General features: G+C 39.2%; 1 protein-coding gene across 1 annotated transcript in view; it reads right to left on the reverse strand.

Moving 5' to 3' along the window:
• Positions 1 to 8,750, reverse strand: part of LTBP1 (latent transforming growth factor beta binding protein 1) — a 198,152-nt gene extending 189,402 nt beyond the window's left edge. Inside the window, 2 exon segments of the mRNA XM_042461184.1 lie at positions 8,177 to 8,282; positions 8,284 to 8,750. Of these exon segments, the coding sequence (XP_042317118.1) occupies positions 8,177 to 8,282; positions 8,284 to 8,400 (223 nt within the window). The 5' untranslated portion in view covers positions 8,401 to 8,750.
• Between the last annotated feature and the right edge of the window lie 17,047 nt (positions 8,751 to 25,797).

Here is a 25,797-nt window from a genome sequence, read left to right on the forward strand (position 1 = left end):
CTTTTTTTTTTTAAAGGACCTCCAAAGAAGAAAATCCATCACTCTTCAAGGCAGTCTATTCCACTGTCTGATTTGGCAGTCTAGTCTACTATTTAATTTGTTATGCCTGCTTTTATTTGCTTATTTGTTATGTCTGATCCACTTCCTGTGCCTAAGCACAACACTCAAATTATTTCAACACACTAATTCTCTGATATTAATAATATAGCATTTTCATCTGTAAAATCCTTTAACGTAGACAAACATCTACAATGTTTGGTTCAACAGGATATACGTGTTCAGAGGTACCAATGAATTCTTGGTGCTGATTAAATGTTCAGATGCTGAAGACGTCACCATCTTCATGCCCTAATTAGTTGCAGGCATTCAAGAAGCCAGTCAGCAGAGCAAAGAAAATGGTCTAGGTGGCATGGTAAGGGGCAAGACCAAAACAGCCATGGAAAGAGCTAGATGGAAAGACCCAGCAGGTTACAATTAAAAGATAAGCTGGAAGTACTGTGCAGACAATTTTCAGAAGCATGAGCTAAGAGTACAGTGCAAGTAAGAGCCAGTGGGTACAGCAAAGTGGGTAGAGAAGATCAAAATTCACCAGAAAATAGACAAAGGGGAACAGAGTGTTATGCATGTTTTGTTTTCCATCAGACATGAGGCAGCAACAAGAAATATCAGTCATTAATCCTACAGTGGCCAACTCAAGAGCAAAGAGTCATAGCTTTTTACATTACAAAGTCTAAAGGGGATGCATGAATAAGAAAGGATAAAACCTTTGCTACCTATGTTGTTTTAACTTGCTATATTATATTAACTCAGAATAGACTTATGAGCAAGAATGAATCATACAATTATATTTTTTAAAATAGTTGGGATGTTCCTCAACACACACCCTGCTGTTTCCTTTTTTCCACTCCACATTCTTTGAAAACTGAATCTGGAAAATGTAACATAAGGAAATGTTAATATGATTTCTTGAGGACATCTTTATAATTTGACCATATGGAAAACAATCACATGAGAAGTTCCACCAGGATTTCAATAACTTCCACCTTATCCTCAACCAAAGCCTGGAACAATCCACAGAACCAATTCACTTTCTTGACATCACTGTGCAACTTCTAAGCACCACTGTGACAGAGTGACTGGACAGACTTGATTTCCCAATAGCCAATCTTAATTCAGGCTGGCTGTAGAAGAAGAGCTGTCGTGGGAGGAGTAGATATAAAAGGGAGGAATGAGTGATGGTTTAAAGGGGACAGTTTAGTTTAGAAGAGTTCAGTGGGCTGTTCAGTTAGAGCTCCATTGAGGGAGCAAAGAGAGTTAGGTAGACGCATGAAGTCAGAGATCTATTTAGGGAAGTTTAGTGAATAGAATTTAACTAGACTAGCCTCCACATCAAGGAGGACTTTTACCATCTCGGCCCCGACCCTCTGGAACTCTCTGCCCATTGAGCTCCGCTCGGCCACCTCCCTGGTCCAGTTCAAGAAGGAGCTGAAGACTTTCTTGTTCACACAAGCTTTCCCTGACACAGGCTCCAATTAGTCTCTCCCCCCCTCCTCTACGTCAGCAGTGGCACGCTGGCCAGAATGTTTTAATGTATTGTTTTAATGTATTTGTTGTATATGATATTCATGTTGTACACCGCCCTGGTTTATAGAACCATTTCTCCTCTTTTTGAACAAGGTGTTGAAGCACGTGGTGGTGGAACAAATATTATTATAAAAAATAGATTATCTAGATCCCTTTCTTTTTTTATTATTATTAAAAAAAAGTTCATTACATATATACAATGTACGAAAACAAAAATAATCCTGAGACAATAATAACATGCTTAATCTACTTTCGACTTCCTTGATCTTCCGTTCTAACCTTGGGTGTTTTCCAACTCCACCTTCAAGAAGAAATAACCATTGCTCCTATATATCTATTTCCGCCTCTTCTTCTGAAACAGCAATTGACATTAAAATTTTTCCTCTATACCTGTATGTAAAGCTTCACCCATCTCACTGTAACATCTACTTTTTTCCTCAATAAAATATGCAGTCTGAGTTCCCATAGCTTTTGTTATATCTTACTCATCTTGATCGTATATGAATAAAAGAAAAGAAATTGCCTTACATCCATCCTCCTATCTCTTAAATTACGATTACCTCTACTTCTATATATACTATACAATCATTATGGGATACCTTTAAATTTACTCCGACCATCTTCTTTTACAATACGACACTAATAATTTCCACATTTCCTCATTTGAGTTTTCTTCACTTCCCCCGTCCCTTAACCACATAGTTAGTGTGTCCATTTCCATGGCCTCTAATGCCTTCAATAACCATTCATCTATATCTATGTCTCCCCTCTTTTTCCAATTCTTTGCCACAATAATCCTAGCTGTTGTTATTAAATATAACAATAGTTTTTTATATTTTCTTAGTGCATTATCTTCAATCATGTTCAACAGTATTATTTCTGGTTCTAATCTTATATAAATTTGGTATATCTCTTTGATTATTTCCTGTACCTTTTCCCAAAACTTCTTCACTACAGGGCATGTCCACCACATATGATAATAAGAACCGTAATGGCTATTACATCTCCAACATACATCCGAGCTACCTTTTACCATCTTTGCCCATCTTGAAGGAGGGATATGCCACCTGTGCATCATTTTTAAGAAGTTTTCTTTTAGATCAGCGCAGCACGTAAAACCCAAATCTCATCCCCACGCCCTCTCCCATCTTTCTAATTGTATATTTCTATTTACATTCTTCGCCCACTCCACCATACATCCTTTTATCGTTTCTTCTGCACATTCTAATTTTACACACATTTTATATAATCTTGAAATTATACCTTTGTTCCCCTTTTCCAAAATCACATCCATTTCATTTTTCTCTGTGGCTATTCCTTCCTGGCTCCTATCTTTTTGATATCTTGAACTTAATTGTAAATACTGAAACCAACTTAAATTTATTCCCTGTTTACCTAACTCTTCTCGGCTTTTAATTCTCAATTCTCCTTTTTCTGTTTTAAGTATATCATTATATTTGAGCCAGTCCTTCCCAATTAACTTTCCTTTATTCATAAAAGCTTCATGGGGAGATGTCCATAGGGGTAATCTACTATATAGCTTATTCTTATATTTCTTCCATATTCTAAATAGTGATCTTCGTAAAATATGGTCATTAAATTGTTTGTTCTGATCTATCTTCCCATACCACATATATGCATGCCAGCCGTATCTGTTATTAAAGCCCTCCAAACTCAGTAAGCTTTCATTTTCTAAATTCATCCATTCTCTCAGCCAATCCAGACAATTGGCCTCATAATATATCTTAAAATCTGGCAATGCAAAACCCCCTCTTTCTTGATTTTGGAGCTAATCAGCTTGCAAGTAGGGTCGTTTGTAACCCGCTACTGTTTCAAACGACTTGTTACTCCGCCATCTTTCCCGGAAGTCATCTAGATCCCTTTCTGTGTTGTTTCAGGTTGGGCTGGATGAGGGCTAGTAAATGGAAACTGAATCCTGATGAAATGGAAGGTCTGCAGATGAGTAAATGAGGTGTGCTAAATGGCCTGCAGTCTTCCTAAAGGAGCAGGAATGTAACTTGAGAGTACTCCTTGATCCATCTCTATCACTGGAAGCCCAAGTGGACTTCATGACTTCAAGGCAGTTGAGATAATCTTTAAATCTAAACAATCTAAATGATCTGGGACCACAATACTTGAAGGAGCACCACTGCCAATGTATGCCTGCATAAGAACTGAGATCTGTTAGAGAAGGTCCCCCTGTATTCGTCTGTGGGAACAATGTACTAGATGGGGGCAGCTGAGGACTGGAGTGCACAGCCTGCCACTGAAGACTGGTCTGCAGCTCCCACGTCTTCACTGTGGCATCTTGGTTGTTGAATGCCCCTTCTGTGGAACCTAATGGTCATAGACACTAGCTTGATTTTGGTGTCAAATTAAAACACAGCCTTTCAGCAAGGCCTTCGGGTTCTAAAGAAGTTGCCAAAGTCTGCATAAGTATATGGTTATAAGTTGTTTTAAGTTGTTTAAATTGTTTTATGTGTTTACAGACTTTTTATATTGTTACAATTATTATTACTTCTTAATCTTTTTTGTACACTACCCTGAAATCTGGTAAGATATGTCTTAATAAATAAATAAATTAAAATATTGCTGTCAGTTATGATGCTTAGCCTTTTGGCCTTGCTTTGTTACAAAGAAAACTTTGAAGAAATTTTCATATATTCATAATTTATATCTTGCTCTCTTATGCAATCTCTTCATCAATCTGACAAAGTGTATTCTTGCCTACAAAAACCTGTGACATGATGAATATATAGTTTTTTAAAGTGTCTCTTTAAGGTTAACTTTTTATTGTTTTTTCCCCTCTGGAATTTGCAACAGGGTGATATAAAGAAGAGGTAGGAACTTCTTGAAAGGACTAAAGTTTAACTAAGGAAATTAGTCACAAAATTAGTCAAATGCAAAACCTTACTCCAAGGAGACATAAACTGTAGTCACTTTTGAAGCTCGCTTGCTGGCTGACAGGCAATACCTATTCTATCTGACCAGCACCCAGGGCTGTCTCTAGGTATTTGACCACCCTAGACAAGAAATATTTTGGCACCCCCTGTCACCCCTCATAATTATTTTCACCCCTTGATTTCTGCTGTTTTGTTTGTTAAATCTAAACATGACATAAAACTTAGGTTCCAATCTCTCATCATAGTATTGAGAATTAGTCAAAAAGCTAATTAGTTTTCTAATTATGTAATGATAAAAGACAAAGGATACAGGGTGGCTGTGCGCCCCCCTATCCCCTAAGATAATGTAATAATAAATAGAGTACTCACCTAAGCAACTAAAACTTCCTCTTTACTTAGTTTAAAACTTGTCGTAAGAACGCAAACCAATATTAAATGTACTAGGTAAACAGTCAAACACAAAGACTTAAACATTATTGCATGAACACTACCAAAAATGCAAAACACAAAAACAGACTAGTTTGTTGTAAACAGTAAACTCAAGACGACTGGCGTTCCGTGTTGTGGCATCAAGGGTAAGGCGGGTGGGCGGCGAGAGGAGAGGGGGCTGTTGACCCTGAGGTTACATTCAAGGCGCATGTGGAAGGCGGATGATGTACCATGTGACCGTACCACGGACAAAGGGGGGGGCGCACATTTATGTTTTGGCCTTTGTACAAAGAAACCGTCATATAAACCCTACATGGCTTGGGCCTGAATTACTTACGGGACCGCATCTCCCTATATAATCCGCCCCGCACTCTTAGAACATCAGGTAAGAACCTACTGGAAATAGCAACCTCTAAGTATGTTGCTACTTCGCAAAGAGCATTCTCATCAACGGCTCCGAGACTATGGAATAGTCTTCCTGAGGAGATCCGCTTGGCGGCCTTGCTTAGAAACATTTAGAAAAGCAGTTAAAACTGAGCTTTTAGCCGAGCATACCCCCACCTGATATGAATACCCCCCTGATATGATATGAATGATATGCCCCTGTCTGTGTATTATCCCTGCCTTGCTTATTGATGCTATTGTTATTGTCTGATGTTGGATATTTTATTGTTTTTAGCTGCTTTTAATTGAATTTTGAGGTAAACGCTTTGTGCTTTTATTTAGTCTGTAACCCCACTTCGATCCACCAGGAGAGGCGGGGAAACATAAATATTGTTATTATTATTATTATTATTATTATTATTATTATTATTATTATTATATAGTAGCTTGATTTTACATCACTTGTTGTAATGCGTTTTCACTTTAATATTGTTTAATTATACAAAATATTATACAAAAAAGCTGCCAAGCCGCCCCTGAATTTTTTCGCCCTAGGCGGCTGCCTAGTTCACCATATGGATGAGCCGGCGCTGCCAGCACCAGAGCATTAGAGTACAGGAATGAACTTGAGCATGCTAGTAGATCACACCTACTAGTTTCTTAAGGTACTACTTTCTCTCACTTTTATTCATTCAAATAATGATGGACCCTTATGATCAACTGAATCCATGCAGGCTACTCTCAATCCCAGTTTTAACCTTGGTTTCACTCCTGGTGATATGCATAACTCATATCAAAAATATCTGAACATATTTTGTATTATACGTATATCTCATAGAACTACTGATTCCTTTAATGGCTTTTTATGTACATATTAACTCTAATCTGTTTCATTAACTAGAAAAAAGGCAATTATGGAGAGATGTGATGTAAGTACAGTCGCCCCTCCTAACTCGTGGATCCCAGATTCACAACCTTGGAAATCCATGGAGGGGTGACCTCTGCTATTTTTAATGGGGCACACGCACAGGAACATGCCCCGTTCAAGCCTATGAGGCTTGAATGTGTGCAAAGCTCTGTTTTCGTGGGGAGGTAGTGGTCCGGAACGGATCCCCCCATGAAAACGTAAGACTGACTATATATAAAATTACATATGAATTACATCAATGATGATGTATCATCTGAAATTGAATGGTGGAACATTTAAGACTGATAAAAGTCTTGACTGATAAATGCTCAGCAAAGTTTTAACTTTAGATTGGATGGGCATCAATTCAGATAGCTATATACAGGAACTGGACAAATTCATAGAGGAGCTATCTGTAGGTATTAATCAAGTTGGATATATACTATCCTTCCAGTATCCCAGGCCAATTGTCTCAGAAAAAAATTGGATCTATACCAAGGAATGTTAATAATGTAATCCAACGGACGTTTTCATACATAGGCTAAATAAAGCCATGAGCTCCCTCTTTCCTCAAATGCAACTTTCTGACAAGACACAGCTAGCCATTATATGTGAACCAGGCAGCTATATTTTGTATCCAAAGCAGAACAACAACAACAACAAAATAGCTCAACTGAAGTTAGCAGTTTAGTTTGTACAAACCATAATTTGCCCAGTTCTGATGTAAAAAAAATAAATTTATAGTTGCTTCTGAATTGGAAGTCATTGGGTAAAACAGGATAGGTGAACCTTAGAGGGACATAACAGTAATTTTATGCATGCGGTACCAAATTATTACATCCAAACCATCCCACAGTATTTTGTGAGTGACCATTGCTTGGAGCACTTGACATCCTCAATTGCATATTCAGAATGCTGATTCCTCATCCCAAGTGTGGGCACTCTAACTAGATTAGTAGAATCAACATGGGTGGTAAATCACTATTATTGTGTCAGAAAGCAACAATAGTGCTAAACTCCCACAATAGGAAGCATGTCTCCTTTCCAAAGTACTTTCTATTTTCATTCCTCCTCATGCAACCACTTTTAGAAATACCTTGAGAGCAAAATAGTAGGGAACAGTGTTCTGAGAAGACAGCATACCACAATAAAAGACAATTAGGCTGTCTCTATCCACCCAGTCTAACATTCTGTTTCTGCTTCAAGGAGTCTTATTATGTACAGTTTAACTGAGTATAAACTGAAGGGTCTGAAGAATTCAAGAACTAAAAATAATGTTACTAGAATAGACTAAAACATGTGAGAGAAATGTTTTGCACAATAGCAAATGTAAAATACATTATGCAACATTCTGTCTGTTATTCTACAAAACAACATGAAACTAATTTCCATCTAAATCAACCTGAGTTGCTTCTAAACAAATGAATTTATCTTGGTCAGTTCATTTATAGGTTGGGAAACTGATTCTGTGGTAATTATGCAATACCATTTAAACAATACTTTACAACTTTTATAAAACAATTACTAACAACTGACAGTATTTCTCTTTTATTTTAATATCTTTTACTTTTAAACAAAATAATAATAATAATAAGTAATAATAATAATCCAGCAAATTGAAAGAACATTAATTTTCCTTCAATCTCAGCATATTTTTTCATCCAATTTGTGGGTTTCTTTGAAAGGTTACTAATATATAGTATGCACTCTCTCTCTCTCTCTCTCTCTCTCTCTCTCTCTCTCATGCATGCATGTGCACACACAAACACACACTTTGAACTATAGGTTTTAGGTAGTTATATACCTTTTTGACACCAGAAGGATTATCAAAAACTACAAGAAGGCATCCAACAGACTGGATGACGTGACACTTATTAAAACCCTTTCAAGAAAAAACTGAGAAATATTTGCACATAGTTTAATCTCAAAATGGATTAGCAAGGACAAGAAATGGATTGGTGAGACTTACCTACTCGGAAGTTGGGTGCTGTCAAGGTGTCAGCAGCATGCCCGTTTTCACTAATCAGTGTGGTGGTGTTCCCTTTCTCACAGCTGTTCTGACAGGTGCCTTTTTTTACAAGTCACTTTACATATGCTGGGTGTAAAGACCACCTTGATGCGTCCAGTGTGATTTCCCACTGGGAGCAGAGGCAAAGAGAAAAAGAAAAACAAACAGGTAACTTTGGTAGCCATTGGTTTCCTTCAGATGATTTACACACAATAAAAAAGATTTTTTTAAAAAGCAACAAGTTCTAAGTGGAGGAGGGCAGCCTTCAGTGCTCTCTCCTCGCTATCCAGTGGTGTCTCTGAAACAGGAGTAGGAAGCTTAGCAAACAGGACTCCGGGATCCACTCCAAAACCACATTTAAAGTCAAGTCACTGGAGTGGGATTAGTAATCACAATGCTGCACTTTATTCACAGTCAAAGAGCAATACCAAGGGCATGACAGCTTAAATAGCCAACCCTGACAGGCAGATGTAATGTAAAGCGACTGGCTATTCACCTAGGGGTGAATAAACTCTTGCATCTCTCTCCCGCTGCATACTTTCCCTGTTTCTACACTTATTAAGTCACTATTTGTAGCCCAACCCCTGGAAATGTTTTAGGCATGCCGCATGTCTGAAAACATCTGTCTCAAATCTCCTGGCACCCCAGCCTGAAGTGAACAAATCCTGTGACGCAGCTGCGACCCTTTATTCCTCCCTCCCTCTCAATTCTTGGAACAGTTACTTCATGTGGATTTACATATTTTGGTTTTACTATGCCACTGACTACCAGCACTTAAATCAACATTTTAATTGTGAAAGACTGCCAATAGAAAACTATAGGATAAACATTCCTAAGCTAAATCTGTCACTAAAAAGAAAAGGAATGGGAGTTCAGGGTACATGCATTTCAAGCACACCCCTTAAGTGTTTCAGTCTGATTTCCTCATCAGCCCATGTAACCATTTGTACCCCAGCTTTTCCCAGAAAAGGGAAAAGGAAAGCAGCCAATAAAGCAGCTAATAACATCACCATAGGTAACAACTACAGTGGCATCACATAAAATACCAGAAGTCAACAATATGGAAAAGTTATCTAACAACAAAATACAACAATAATCCTGTTAACACCATTTCAAGACATCAACACTTAGACAGTTAATAAATACAAAATGCATACAGTAACTACAGTATATCAAACATAGGCATAACAAAATTTAACCAAAAATATACCTCACTGCCTCAGTCAACGTATTAAACCATATGCAAATACTATTAAAAGAGACAGAACCAATCTGCAGCCAGCAGAAGCTGAGAGGAAAAACTAGGTGTGACCCATCAATAAAATATTAATACAGACTACAAGGAGCCACAATAATCTAAAAAGTCTTGCAAAACCCAGTTCAAACCTGTATTCAGGCAGTAGGTTAATACAAATACAGAAGAAGAGGTAATCTGCACTGCTCTCATGCCAAACAATTTATTTTCTTAGAAGGCAAGAAAACATATAAAATCTCTAGTTTTCCGATAGATAAAACGTGTGTTTGAGTAATCAGCTCCTTTCTATCTTATTCTTTCTTTCTTTTAAAAAAAATGACAATTTTTTTAGACAAATGTATGAAACAATTCACTTTCTTTTCTTGCAACTGTTGTAATGCAACTTCATTATTACTAATTATAAATTATAACAATTATGTTACCCAAAGCGTCCAAACCTAGATTCTTCACAATACTAACGTTTGTTCCAAGTAGCCATTTTCATTCCTGATCCTGCCACAACTATGCAAAAAGTAATGATTGGCTGGTTTATCTGATGGTATAAATGCCCAAAGAGAAAATATAGATAATGCTTAACAAAATGGAGAATGCTTTCTAGCAGCAGAGAATTAGATTCCTACACTAATTTTTTGGCTATTAGTAAGAGTGAATGGAAGAAACCAGCTGATACATTAGCAGCCAGTCACATTAAACTATTTGTCTATCAGGTACATAGCAAATACTCCCAGCTTACCCTAAACAGACATGTTTCCTATAGTAAACATTGATAACCTAGTAGTAAAATCTGCAAAAATCCCTTTCTCCCAAATGCAACTAGGTACATTTGCATGTTGTTTGCCTGAGGGAACTTAACGTGCTTATACAACCACATATGAACAGAGGACACATGACCCTTGCATCTACATGGTTGCCTATGGAACAAATATATACACTACCGTCTGCACAGCTGGTTTACTACTTAAGACTTGGCAGGTTCCTTTTGAAGGATACTTTCCACACTTTTAATTTTATGTTATAGCAGCTGCCAATATGTATGTCCCCTTAAGGCAAAACAGAAACCAATAATTTACCTAGCTCTGATCATTCCTTTCATCAGTCTTTATGAACCAGCAAGTCCAAAGGAAGGGGAGGGATATAGCTGATGACTTGATGACACACACCAGTACCTGCACAATCCTTATTGTACACAGTGCTTTCTGCATTTCACTGATAGAGACAGACAGGACAAAAGTACTATTTTTCCTCCTGGTGCAAAGAAACACCGCGAATGGTTACAGAGAAGTTCAACTCTTCCCTAGCACATCATTAGGAAAGCTTTCCTCATATTTTGAGAACCTTTGCTCTGAAGCATACTTGAAGTAGACACAGCAAAGACATAATAAAAATACCATCATTTATTCATTGCTCTAATTTTGCTATTTGCAGCTCATTTGAAAACCAAGTTTTCACTTTTCTCATGGCAAGCTACTTCTAGGAACGAGTTCCACATCTTTCCTGACAAATAGGCACAACATTTCTTGTGTGTTGGTAAGATGGTCAATTTTCAAACTTCTACGTCAGTTCTGGAAAAATTACAGCATTTTAATATTTTATTTGGAAATGGCTTGATAGAAAAAAAATAAACCATTTCCTAGAAAAACCATAACAATTTCAATCCTTTATTTTAACATGCCTTTTGCTAACTTTTTTCCTTTTAGGAAGTGATCTAATTAAAACAACATGCTTGGTTGAGTAATCACTATCAGGCTGACCCTGGTTGGCAAAAATCCTGTACTAGAGATCTCCATTGCAATTCAGCAGTGCCACAGCATGGTGTAAATCGGGCTCTGCCAGTACAGATGAAATTTAACAATAATTTAGATTTGAATTCTTGAATCATGACAAAAACAAGTCAAATAATTCTTTACCTAAATTTTCTATGATAACAGAGTAAAGAAAAGTCTCTTACTGCTGGCAAATGTGTTTAAGCAAGCAATAACGCATAAACGGGAAAATGACAGCCCACAGAAGCAACTCTGACCCCTTTCTGAAAAACATCTTGATTTGTGCTGAGCAACATCTCCTCTGAGAAGAGCTCTGGAAGAATGGATTAACTAGGACACTTAGAATGAACTGATTACATTATTAATTTTCTGGGTTTTCCCCCCCCTAGTGATTCTGCCTAACCTCCTAGATTTCCCAATTAATGCTGATATCAAAATATGCTTTAGCGAACTGGGACATTGTTATAGTAAGTGCCTCTCACCCTGTCGTTCAGCACAAAAAGAAATCCTGAAAAATAAAAGTCTTAGGAGAAGAAATATTGAAATATTGAAATTGGAGGGAATGCATCACATGGTTCTGTTATTAGGCAGGCTAACTGGTGTGATACACAGTAGGGAAGAAGAGGAAGAAAAGCTCTAGACCCCAGGTCAGCAGAGAAGAGCAAAGTTTGTGGTGAAAGAAGGAAAAAAGATGGAATATAAGTCTTGGAATGGGATGAGTCTGGAGAGCAAATGCTTTGCTTGATTAACAGGAGACCTAGGGCCTTTCCAGAATATCAGACCTTTTAGGCCTGAAAGGTAGGTTCCCCTCCCACATGGGTCAGTATAGAAGGAAAGGTTTTGGAGCCTTCCAGGTTGGAGTGTATTGTGACAATCTTCAGTAATTCTCTATTGATTAAATTCTGGACTAGTTGCTATCATATATTATGGTACAATTTGCCATTATTAGATAATAATATTTAGGCCCTAATTGTATGTCAGACCTCAGAGACAGGTATTCCACCCCCACCATGGACTTGTATAGAAAGGTGTTTTTGAGTATCTCAGGAGTGGGGTGCAATATGATTAACATCACCTCCTCTACTGATTATATTCTGGACTGCTGTCTTTTGTACATTTTGGTATAATATACAATATTATATAACATCATTGAGGGAACCACAATGAATCCCTGTGTAATTCTTTAGTGTATTATTTATAGAGTACAGTACTAAGCTCTTGAATAATTAAAATGTTGTCCTCAAATCCATCCCCACTTCTCTCTCTCTCCCCAATGGCCTGATACAGACAGCCAAAATAAAGCTGCTTCGAGTCACTTTGGAGGTATGGTGTTTCAATGATGCATCCATCCTAAGAGTCTGGAAGCTGCACCAAAGCTGCACTCCAGTCCTTAGAACTGGAGTGTGGCTTTGGTGCGGCTTCTGGAGTCTTAGGACGCATGTATCATTGAAACACCATACCTCCAAAGTGACTCGAAGCAGGTTTATTTTGGCTGTCTGTATAGGGCCAATATTCCATTTCTGCTTTTGAACCACCAGTCAACTAACCCTCTCCCTACCCACACCTTTTCAATTATACAATTTAATGTAACGTGGGTACAGATAAAAGTAGGATTCTTGGATATTTGATCCTTAAAACTGCAGATGACACAGATTTGGGATCCCTGCCTCCTACTTGCAAAACACATGTCTCTTGTGCATCTTTGAAAAACCTTTAACAAACAAAGGCATTTGAAGAATAAAATACACATTTTCAGGGTTAGAAAGATGCAGATCAGTGACCAACTCAATGGAAGAAGTTGTAAGATGAGGTCCCATGTTTTGCAATCGCCTTGTCCAACCATAATTTCCAGATGTGTTGGATTCCCACTATTTCCAGGCTACAATCATATTATGGGCTTTGGAATCTATGTGAGAAAATATTCCAGGTTGGAGGGCATTTTAAAAAGGAATATAAGAGCTCTTTTCAAGGAACCAGTAACAAATGTGTTCCCCTAAGGTCAACAATGACAACCAATATGCCATTCTCTATGAACCTCATGGTCTGGCCCAACACTACTGTTTCTATTTGTTTAATTAACAATAAACTAATTCATTAAACTAATTCAGTTTTTAGTGTCTATGGTAGTGAATTAATTTTCCAATTTCTAACATTAAACATTATTAAATTAACTTCAAACCTAAATTCTAAGCTCTGGGGATACCACTACCCTCAGGAAACCTTTGAAGGTGTAGAACAAACCAACTGACATTTTAAAATACCCATTTTTTACTGTTTAATTTCTTCTCTTTATCAGTAGGCCTTGAAAGAAAGAGGGCTCCCCATTCCTGAATTAAGATGTTTGGGAGCTTAAGAACACACCAGATGAGGTCTTCTTTGGAGATTGGGAGCATCTCATGAAATTTAAGCTTCCATGAAACCATTGCAGACATTATTGTGTATCAAACCTGTCATAAATGTCTTTTGTAAAATGGTGAACTAGCAATAAGTACAGTATGAGACATTCCCATGCACATGTATCCTAACAATCCATGGAAGAGTCTTTGTAGGCTGTTTTGGAACCACAGATCAAGCTGATCAGAGGTCTGCTTAGAACCATAAACTGACAGGTAAGATGAGGACCCCTACAATCTCTTTGAGAGCTACCATAAACTTCATGGCAATTCAGGCTGGTACTCATATGCAAAACAAGAGAAGGCTGCCAAAGGTACAGTACATCTAAGAAAAAGATGAAGAAGGTTTCTTTTTTGTTTTATTTGTTTTGTTTTGTTTTACTTCTGTGAGCATAGCAACTTAAAACCTGAAACTGTAAAGGAGAAAGACGGACTCAGACGCTGCTTCGGTATCAGGATTCCTAGTTAAGGTCTGTGTTCTGTAAGTATAAATCATATGAATGTCCCATTACATCTGAAGAATAAACAGGGACACATGCAAATGCAGATCTGATCCTTTACCAATGGATAGCTGAAAGAGAATAATGCTGATACATAGTCCTTTTGTTTCTGAAACTCTAGTTTGTAATCTCTTCCCTCTCCTCTACTGAGGTTAAGACACAGTGACCTGCCTAAAATTACACAGTCAATGGATGAGTTTGGATCCTCCATGTGTATGGAAGGAGTTTTTCATCACCAAAGGAACATTTCTCATCCCAGTGGTGTGTAGAATTCTGTGAGTAGAAGAATCTTCAATTAATGCAGCAAAAACTCAAAATCCAAAACACAGAATTGGTGAGATTTTAACTGCAGATAGCTAGCATGTATTAGTATATTTTCTTTTTACTGGCAGTGTACCCAGTGCTGTGCAATGGCACACAAAAAGCCCAACAGTATCCACCCTGGAAGTCTGACAATTTAACAGCAACATCAGAAATTAAATGTGATCCAATACAAGGCTCACTGTGACAAACTGAATCATGGTCTGTTATGCCGTAATAGAAAAAACAAGTGGAGGAATGGGCATTTGGCAAGGTTTATCACCAGATGGCCATGACAGCTGTTTTGGCCATACCTAGATAGGGTTATATAAGGTGAAGGAATTCCATAAGCTAGCTTTGTAGATTCCCCCCCCCCCCCGTTATAATATTAATCCTCCATGAAGTGATTCCGGACAGATTTTAAACACATTTTTCTTGTTTTTATGAACATGAAGACTTGTTATTTTAGATTTTCTTTTTCATCAGTAAGGCTTTAGAAATCTTTTCAGACTGAAAATAGATGTAGGATTATTATATGCTGCAAGATTTCTAACTATGAAAGCACTGAGGAGCCTAGATGAATCTTGTTCCATTTGGAGTGTGATTTTGCTGCCATAGAAGTCTTGGGATGTTTGGTTAATGAGGTCACTGGAAGGCTGTTGTCATAAAGAAGACTGTGCCATGCCAGCCTCTCTGTGAAACTGCAAAAGTACAGGCATATTACATTAAAGGTAATGGTAAACTGACAATATATTACAGGACCTGGAAAGTCGATACAAGTGATGTCAGTGGCACCAACCAAATCAAGGCTGCTGGCATGCTTATGGAGGGGATACATGCATTTAAAGGGTTAAATGGAGTTTATTTTGCAATACACATCATTCTGATGTGAAGTTTACATCTTTTCTAGGGTCTGTTCTTCATGTTGCTGTGAAATGCAACTGAGAAAAAATATGGCAAACTTCAAGCTACAATATGCATGTATATTTGCAGTTTTAAAATAATAAGCTTTTCAAACTCCTTTTGGTGATCTCTTCTGTCTTTTAAACTGCTGATAAAACACTCTAAAGAGGAAATTACTTATTTCCTAAAGTGGGTCTGTCCCTGTTACTTTACTATCACATCCAGATTAACTCTTCCCAGAAGATTTGTTTTAAAGCTATCAAAAGAAAGGCTGATACTGCATAAATAATGCCATAAAACACAACCTTTTTTGTTTTACAATCACCTTTTTCATCCACACAATTGTACAGGGAAGTTATTTCATATATATCCTTCCTCTTGTGATCTTTTTCAGTTAACGTCATACGCAGCCATCTCTGCTGCTTGATTTGCTTTTACAATACTCAACATTTGAAAAGTATTTGCACATTAACTTCTATTAAGATTAATTTACACAAGGTAACATCGTCTTGCACACAAACATCCATATATCAGTATATCCAAGTCATATTCATAAAAATCCTATATGCTGCCCCATTCTTTTCTCACATCTCTTCATCCATGCAGCCAATCCACCCATCCTTCGATCCATTTCTTCAATAGGATGTTGAAGAACATGGAAGACTCTATACTAGAAATGCCACAGTGAAGTAATGACCACCACCTCCTCCTCCTCGAATCAGCCATAGGATAAAAGTAAAACTACCTTTGAAAAGTATCACATTATTCCCAACCCAGATAAACTTTTCAGAGAGGGAGAGACCATGGTTATAAAGAGATCCAGTAAAACTAACAGGGTTACATTTCCCACCTCACTCTTCCAGTAAAGTTTATTCTTCAGAGTGCCCATGATAGTTTCAGCTCCAAATCTTTTTCAGAATCCAGGTTAAAAAAGATTCAGTTTATTCCAAAGTGCTAGAAGGTTGATAATGATTAATCTCTCCCATATCTTGTTCAATAACATTTTTACCTGGACACTATATGTTATAACGTTCTGGGTCTAAGGAGGCTTTGTTCGGGAGTGACCTACAAAGACCTTACAATGCCATTGATAACCTCTTTGACCAAGCCAGCCCATCCTTTCCAGCAGTTATAGGCCAAAAAGAGCAATGACTGAGCTCAAGAATGATATGTTGACCCCCTTCAAGAACTATGTCACTACAATTGAGACCAATTCCACAAACCCAGACTAGATGACATACTAGAAGGCACTTACCTGAATAGTCACTTTAAATTTGCTCAATCACTTTAAAAGTTAGACCTAACTTCTGTTGGGATATAACAACTTCGCATGCTAAGCCTTTCTAGTACTATATCTCTATGATGCTTTTAGGCCAAGACCTTTTCATGGAATGCATGTCAATGGTAGTTTTATTGTTTACTAGCAGCCCCTCCTCACATCCTACTCTCATTTCCTGTTTACCATGAGGACACTTAATTTCCTTTGTCTTGGGTGAAGAAGACACAGGTCAAGTCGCCATTACTAGCTTGCTGACCAGCTCATCAGCATGTCCTTTGTGGAGATGTATGCATGCTGAGGGAGTATCTTTCTTTTGAGATGCTTGGAGACTGTTTTTTCTACCTGATTTTTCCTGCAACATAAAGCTGTGCCTGTGTACTTGTTCATACACATGATTTTGTAAGTAAACTTATTTTTTTCTTTTTCACTTTTAACCAAGTGACTGTGTGTTTTTCATTGGGGACACTGGGGGCTGGGAGAAAGGTGTGGAGCTAGTTAAACTATTTTCCTGCTTGCTCACTCTTTTGCTGTGGGGAACTTTGCTAGCAAGATTAAAGTTAATCTTGCTTCTCCTTCCTGAGTTTCTAACAATTCTCAAGGAAGACCCAATATTCCCAACAACTTCAGAGAGATTTGCTTGGTGTCTGCATTATGATCTTTCCAATGCCAGGAGCAAAGTCAAGACACCATGTGAAGACATGTTTATATTTTAGGCATTTTTAGAACTGGTTTAGTATTTTACACCTTTATGCTTTCATCCTGCTGTTGTTAATTTAGATTTATATGGTAGAGGTTTTTTCCCCGTTTTATATTCTGCTTTTTCAGGTGTTGTTTTATTGCTGCATTTTAAAGTGGGCTGTTAAAATATGCAATAAATAAGTGGTCAAGCCAAATGTGAAAGATTTTTGCTGAGAATGTGCTTGACAAATGTGTCCCAATGGGTGCCCTGTGATTTCTTTTTACCAGATCAGACTTTCAAACAGCCACATGGAATGTTTCCCTCAGAAAGTAGTGTGGTAGAATAATATTTTCACCACCAGCACAATTATAAATCCAGCTTCAGGCGGTCTTGGACGAAACGGATTATCTGGACCCATTTCAAACTGGCTTCCGGGCGGGTTACGGGGTTGAGACGGCCATGGTCGCCTTGGTCGATGATCTCCGTCTGGGCATCGACGGGGGAAGCGTGTCCCTGTTGGTGCTCTTGGACATCTCAGCGGCTTTCGATACCATAGACCATGGTATCCTTCTGGGGCGCCTGGCAGAGGTGGGAATCGGGGGTACTGCGCTCCAGTGGTTCTGGTCCTACCTCTCCGGGAGGTCCCAGATGGTGCAGCTGGGAGACGTGTGCTCTGATGAGAGGGCCCTTAAAACTGGGGTCCCTCAAGGAGCCATTCTGTCTCCCATGCTATTTAACATTTACATGAAACCGCTGGGAGAGATCATCCGGAGTCATGGGGCGCGGGGTTATCAGTACGCTGATGACACCCAAAACATTTTCTCTATGTCTCCGACTGATGCAGTGACTGAGGATGGCGTCTCTCCTCTCATGGCGTGCCTGTAGTCAGTAATGGGCTGGATGAGGGAAAACAGACTCAAATTGAATCCAGAGAAAACGGAGGTACTAGTGATAGGTTCTCCTGGTCCAGGAATGGCGGTGGTTCCACCTGTCCTGAACGGGGTCACGCTCCCTGTGAAGGACTCCATGCGCAGTCTGGGGGTGCTTCTTGACTCGTCGCTCCACCTGACTGCTCAGGTGAATGCGACGGTCAAGAACACCTGTTATCAGCTTCGGCTTATTCGCCAGCTGCGCCCATACCTGGCCCAGAGGGACCTTGAAACTGTTGTACATGCTCTGGTAACCTCGAGATTGGACTTCTGCAACGCACTCTACATGGGGCAACCCTTATACCAAACCCGGAAGCTACAAATGGTACAGAATATGGCAGCCAGGCTGGTCACTGGCACTCCCAGGGCCAGCCATATTACACCTGTGCTTAAAGATCTGCATTGGCTGCCTATTCGCTTCCGGGCACAATATAAGGTGTTGGCAATGACCTATAAAGCCCTAAATGGCTTGGGCCCAGGATACCTGAAGGACCGCCTCTCTCCGTACATTCCGCCCCGCACCCTCAGAACATCTGGGCAGCAACTCCTTAGGGTGCCAGGGGCTAGGCTGTCCTCCACTACGAGGAGGACATTCTCCATCGCCGCTCCGGCCCTTTGGAACACGCTGCCCATAGAGCTCCGCTCGATTACCTCCCTGGCCCAATTTAGAAAGGACTTAAAAACCTTTCTTTTCCACCTTGCATTTCCCGAATAGAGTTCAGTGGGCCTCCCTTCCTCTCCCGTGGCAAAGAGGATGGGCTAACGGGGGTTTATATTGTTTTATATTGCTGTTGTGCTGTTTTTATTGGATTTTGTAATTGTTGTATTGTACCTTTATGTTGTAAACCGCCCTGATCTACGGAAGGGCGGTATATAAATAAAACTTTTATTATTTATTATTATTATAAATAGGCCCAATAATGGGCTTTCAGTTAAATCAAACTTCGTTCAAGTATTTTGCAAGTTATATTCTAGTCATCTTTTATCAGCCCCAGCATCCCAGAACATCAAGGATCCAAACAAGATATACAACATTGGAAATTACTTGCCCTACTTCTAGGAGCAATCATGCTGACTGCTCTGTTCATCTCTCTATTCCAGGAAGTGGATTAACAGAAATTTAATAAAGACAAACACTTGACTGAAAGCACTGGAAACTCCTGAGTTGATGCATGAATCCATTAGGATTCCTTTGTTGTCAGTCAGATCACTTTCTCAGGTCCATCCTTCCTGCAAAGGAGAACAGCCACTGCAGGGCAAAACCTGTGCACTTAATGTACGGAACATGTTATGAGAATTACCAAAAAGAAAAAACAGCCAGGCCTCCATTTTCCCAATCAGGTGGAAAAAATAAATAGTGTGGGACCTGCCACAGAGATTCAGCTGATGATGACATGGTTTTCATGCCAGCTATTGTGTCTTGAGCAGCTCCTGACATGGCTACCTTTGCCTGAATATTGAGCTTTCACAGAAAATTAATCCAGATGGTTTTAACAGCACAATCAAGGTACTTTCCATCAGCTGAGGCAGGGGTACTGTTAAGCTATGGGGTGAATGATATACTAACAGTTTCATCCTGTCACTAGTGCTCAACTCAAGGTGCAAACTTTCAGAGCCAGCATGTGAACAGACAAGGAGCTTGAGAGAGAGAGAGAGAGAGAGAGAGAGAGAGAGAGAGATGGTTTCCTTAGAGGGCCATGGACTATGATCATTTTTCTGTATGAGCTCGTTCTGGATCTTAAGAACTGTTGATGTTTTACCCACATAGGGACTTCTAAAGCAGTGTGTTATGCACATCACAATCATGGGCTTGGATAAGAACAGTTGATAAAATCTCAACAAGGCTATTAGAACAGCATATTGACTTTGTCAAGAGACTATTGCAATCATAACTTCCAGATTGTTTTCACTCATTCTTCTCTGAGCCTTTAGTGCTCCTGTGGTGTTCTGAATGCACTGCACTATTGGTCCCTATACATACAGGACTGCTTAAAGGCAGTTAGAATTACATGAATGGTTGCAAACACATAAAGAAACTATTTATGAGTTGGTAGATGCCATGTGCTGCTTCTCCCCTCCCCTTCCTTTGTCAAATTATGAGCCTATACAGACAGGCCAAAATAAAGCTGCTTTGGGTCACTTTGGAGGTATACTAAGAAATATTAGAGAGATCTTGTGGCTCCTTTGTGATGGTTGCGCTGACAAAGACGTATGAGCTGAATTTTTAAAAAAAGCCTGGAGGGATTAATGGTCTTCCTCCTTGCAGTATGCTGTGGTTGTATATTTCTACAGGCAACTATATTTATGTTTATTAAGTATATTTCCATAGGCTGTTCAATAATATGTATCCTGTGCAGCTCACAAAAAATATTACATAGGCTTGTTAGAACAAACCTATGGTTGTGTTCAGTGGGACTTAAGTGTGCTTAGAATTGCAATCTGCCAATGATCTTTCTTCCAAATGAAACAAAACTCTAGTTTTGCTCCTGGAACCTCCGATGGCTTTGGAATGTAGGGAACATTAAACAATACAAAGTTCCTTGAATAACTGTTTCCCTGCATAGGCTTTTAGGATTATGGGATCATGCAATTTTGGCAATGTTGTACTGCTGAAATATGGCAGCCAAAAGCAAGTTAAATATACTGCCCATATACAACCAGGGTTCAGAGCACTTGTATCTTGAGGATCAGAGATACACCACTGTATTGTAAAATGAAATTTAAGAACTGTGGAATAATAATAATAATAATAAAATTTTTATTTATATGCCACCCTTCCTCCGATCAGGGCGGCTCACAACATAATTAAAATACAAACAATTCCAATAAAAACATATTTAAAAACAAACCAACAGTAAAGCCCCAAAGCCCAACCTCTTGGCCACGAAAGAGAGGAGGGAGGCCCACAGGATATTTACTCGGGGAATGCCTGTTGGAATAGGAAGGTTTTGAGGTCCTTCCTAAATTGGGCCAGGGTGGTGGACGAGCGGAGCTCTGTGGGCAGCGCATTCCAAAGGGCTGGGGCAGCTATGGAGAACGACCTCCGAGTGGTGGAGGCCAACCTAGCCCCAGGCACCTTCAGTAGCTGCTGCCCAGACGTTCTGAGAGTGCGAGGCGGAATGTACGGGGAGAGGCAGTCCTTCAGGTATCCTGGGCCCAAGCCATTTAGGGCTTTATAGGTAATTACCAACACCTTATATTGAGCTCGGAAGCGAATGGGCAGCCAATGAAGATCTTTTAAAACTGGTGTTATATGGCTGGTCCTGGATGCACCAGTGACCAGCCGGGCTGCCATATTTTGCACCATTTGCAGCTGCCGAGTTTGGTATAAGGGTTGCCCCATGTAGAGTACGTTGCAGAAATCCAGTCTCGAAGTTACCAGAGCATGTACAACAGTTTCTAGGTCTTTCTAGGAAGGGAAAGGACAATTCCCAGTTGTCACTTGCCAGTCCCACCCCACAATCAAATCCTCAAACATAGAATCACAGAGTTGGAAGAGATCTCAAGGGCTAACTTTTTCATGCCTTTTCCATGAAATCTGCAGCTAAAACATTCTCACCAATTGTCACAGGAACAGCTAAATCTGCTTTGTTTTGGTCTCAATATCAATGGGAAAGGATTTGGGCTCAGTGACAGCATGCCAGGGGGGCATGGTTTCTCTGAAACCAGTCTTAGCACTATACCCCAAAATGGTTAAGGAAAGAAGTTTGAGTCTTGAGGCAGCAAATGTTGAGGCACTTTAAACATCTATTAGCACTGGCTGACCAGTGCTCACTACTCTCACTCACTTTGGAAAATTCAGTACATCGTAATGGAGATTTACATTACAAACAGGGAGGAATGGCTGCTTTAGCATAATTGCAGGAAGACAATGCTGATTATTTTTATTTGGCTTTTATCTAATACAGTGGTACCCCGGGATACGAATGCGCCGCCTTACGAAATTTCTGGGTTACGAAAAAAATCCATTCAAAAAAAACTGTTCCGGCTTACGAACGTTTTTTCGGGTTACGAAAAAATTTTTGGTGCTTTTCGGCGCTATTTCACACGAAATCGCGGCTTTTCCCCATTAGCGCCTATGGGTTTTCGGCTTGCGAAGGCTTTTCGGGTTACGAAAGCGGCGGCGGAACGAATTAATTTCGTAACCCGAGGTACCACTGTACAGTTGGCCCTTCTTATAGATGGATCTTTTTATACATGGATTCAAGCATCCATGGTTTGAAAATGTTCAAAAAAGTATAAATTTCAAATATCAAACCTTGATTTTCCATTTTTTATAAGGGACACTATTTTGCTATGTCATTATATTTAATGGGACTTTAGCATCCACGGATTTTGTTATCTATGGGGGATCTTGGAACCAAGCCCCAGCGTATAACAAGGGTCCACTGTATGTATTGACACAGTATCAAGCTTAAGCAGCCAGTGTAGATATTATGAATACTGTATTTTGACTGTATAAAATGTACACTACTAGTTGTGCATACTCAAAGAAACTACCAAATAATCACTAAAAAAAACCCTCTGAATTATTAGTTGGCTAGAAAACATTTGATTTTTTCTCTAAAAATTGAAGCAATTATACAACACAGTTTTTCCCAGGATAAAAACGTGTTATATTTTAATGGCATAAGTTCTACAGTTAAAGCTAAGCTTTAATCAAAAGATTCAAAATTTCAAGCCACACTGTACATTTGGAGACTTGTAAATCCATGTGTTCCATATTTTAAAGAGGGGAAATAGTGTTTAATATAAAGATTTGCTATAAAGCATGGGGCTTTTAAAGTGATGCAACAATAAATACAGAAATGATTGATGTTTTGAACATGAGTTTTTAATTTCTGCCATAGCAACATTTTAGCCTTAGAATCATGTGAAGAATCAAACTGAAAAGGAGAGACGCACATACTTTCATTGTGAGACACAACATATAACATATACAGTTATGTGTCTTTTATTAAATTCATCCCTCAACAATATGTTGCCCATGATCTGTTCTGCGGCACAGAAAAAATGGTAATTCACTAAAGGAGACTTTGAAATCCATTCCTGAATAAATTTACCCTACATTTATCAGTGCTTTGAGGAACAAACTGCAGCAACCACCTGTTTATTATACATTTTAAAAGATGGAAAGATCAGTTCATAAGAATTCTAAGAGGGCCATACCAAAAGTAATGCTTGTGTTCCATTTTCTCTGAATCTGTTAATCCAAATGTGATGCTATTACACCACCAGGTGTTGAATAAGTATGTATATGAGGCAGAAACAAAAAGCAGCCATTGAGTTTTTGACCAAAGAAGGATGTACTGCTGCTGACATCCACAGAAGGCTCAGAAATGTGTATGGTGACGTGGCAATCAATAAGAATAATGTATGAAGATGGGTGAAAAGGTTTAAAGAAGGTGAAAGCAGTGTTGAAGCCAAGCACAGAGTAGAAGGCTATCAACAGCAGCCATTGACATGATGAGATGATTTGCCCAGATAGGCATATAATTGTCTGAGAGATTGTTGAGAAAATTAGCTGTGGCCACAGTGCTGTCAAGCAGATTATCCACAACCTTGGACACAGGAAAGTGTGTACAAAGGGGATTCCTCATCAATTTACATCTGATTTGAAAGAGAGGAGAGGGTATGTGTGTTTGGAGCTTTTGACACCTTTTTGGGGAATGTTTGTACTGGTGATGAGGCCTAGGCAAACCTGTATGACCAAGAATCAATCCATCGAGTGGTGGCACTCCACCTCCCCTACACCCTAGAAATTTAAAAGTCAGCACTCAGCACAATGCACAGATTCAAATGTATCTGAGGAAGTAGACTGAAGTCCACAAAAGCTCATGCTGCCAATTTCTTTCTTTCAGCTACCTCTCTCAGAGGTACTACAAGATCTCTCTACATACTGATTCTACAGACTAACACGGCTATATCTTTTAATTTTCAGCACAGAAGATTATGGTGAATGTCTTATGGGATTACAAGAGAATGATTCTGCTTGATTTCCTCAAGTATGGGACAACAATGAACAACAACCCTCTAAGTTGCATCACTCTGGAAACTCTGAAAAGCCTTCCATAAGAAAAGACCACAGAAACAGCTGAATGTAATCAGTATCACCATGATTATGCATGACTCCACACTTCACTGGCAACATCACTTCTTCTTACACAAATGGGATGGTCACTGGTGCATCTCAGCCTTACAGCCCTGATCTGTCACCATCAGATTATCACTTATTTGATTGGATGAAGGGAAGCCTTAGGGAACAGCACTTCAATGTAGGCAGATTGGAAGATGCTATCAGACACTGGACCAGGGAGTGCCTGAAAGAGGTTTTTTTAAGTGGATTTGATGAGTGGATTCAAAGTAATGCATCACAATTGGTAAGAAATTACTTTGAACAGTACCATGCTGAAGATTAAGGCCCGATACACACCACCAGGACGTGACGTCCTGGCAATGATAGTAGGGCTCAAGACTGTGCGCCAACCGCACGGTCCCAAGCCCTACTACATACTGGCTGCGCCACTATTCAGCAGCAGCACCCCATGGGGGGTGTAGAGAGCACCCACACATTTCAGCAAGGAAGCGTCATTGTAAGGGCTGTGACGCAGCTCTTATGACATCACAAAAAGGAGTCGCTCTTGGTGGCTCCTTTTTTGCTGCGCAGTGTTACCGCTCTATTTGGTTGCTGTGGTAATGCTGCCCAGCAAAAAGGGGTGACGTTTAAATGCCAGTCTGTACTGCCCCAGAGTTACTTTACATATGTATGTAGTTTCATATGTCTCATGTTATAAATAAAGGTGTTATGACCTGACAAGCATTACTTTCATGGCCCTGAATTAGATTATCACATTTTTCTTCTTCTGTGGAGCCTATGACTTATTTTCAGTGCATAACATCTACAATGCCCAATAATTCAAACAGCTGTTCCATATTTATTTTTAAACACATCTTTTAATGTGAGCTCTCAGTCTATATTTATCATCTATTGTGTAAACTTTGCACTTTTCAAAAAAAATTCATCTGTTGTTTCCTCTAATAATTGCTGATGTGACTCTATTGTCCAGTCTCCAGGGTGAAAGGTCAGAACTGAGCCCTTTGGTTCTTCCTAGGGAAGGAAGTATCCACTGTTCTATTGCCCTCTGGAAATTTGGCAGCTTAAAATGTTCTATTCCCAAATTCAGCTTAGCAAAAAAATAGGTAACAGTCGAGAAAATAAGGCAATGATCTTATTTTTTTCCCCTCAGGCAAACCCAAGAGGCCTGAAATCAGGATTTCTGCCGCAACCATGCTGTATGCTGGTGGCAGGAAATGTCTGGGACAGTGCAGACAAATTATCAACTTGTGCTGGAATCTCATGTTTTGCTCAGCATTCTAATATATGCAATGATTTCCTAGAACTGGCTGACAAGAACATAAAACTCTAACAAGTGAAAGTATGTACTGTATATACTTGTATTTACATAGAAAAAAAATAGATTAAAAATTGACCCCAAAAAACCAGGGACGACTTATACATGTGTTAATATGGTAGGAGGAAGGACAAGCCTTTGTCCCACCGAGCCTTTTCCCAGGTGGACT

Source organism: Sceloporus undulatus, chromosome 1, assembly GCF_019175285.1.
Source record: "Sceloporus undulatus isolate JIND9_A2432 ecotype Alabama chromosome 1, SceUnd_v1.1, whole genome shotgun sequence".
NCBI lineage: Eukaryota > Metazoa > Chordata > Lepidosauria > Squamata > Phrynosomatidae > Sceloporus > Sceloporus undulatus.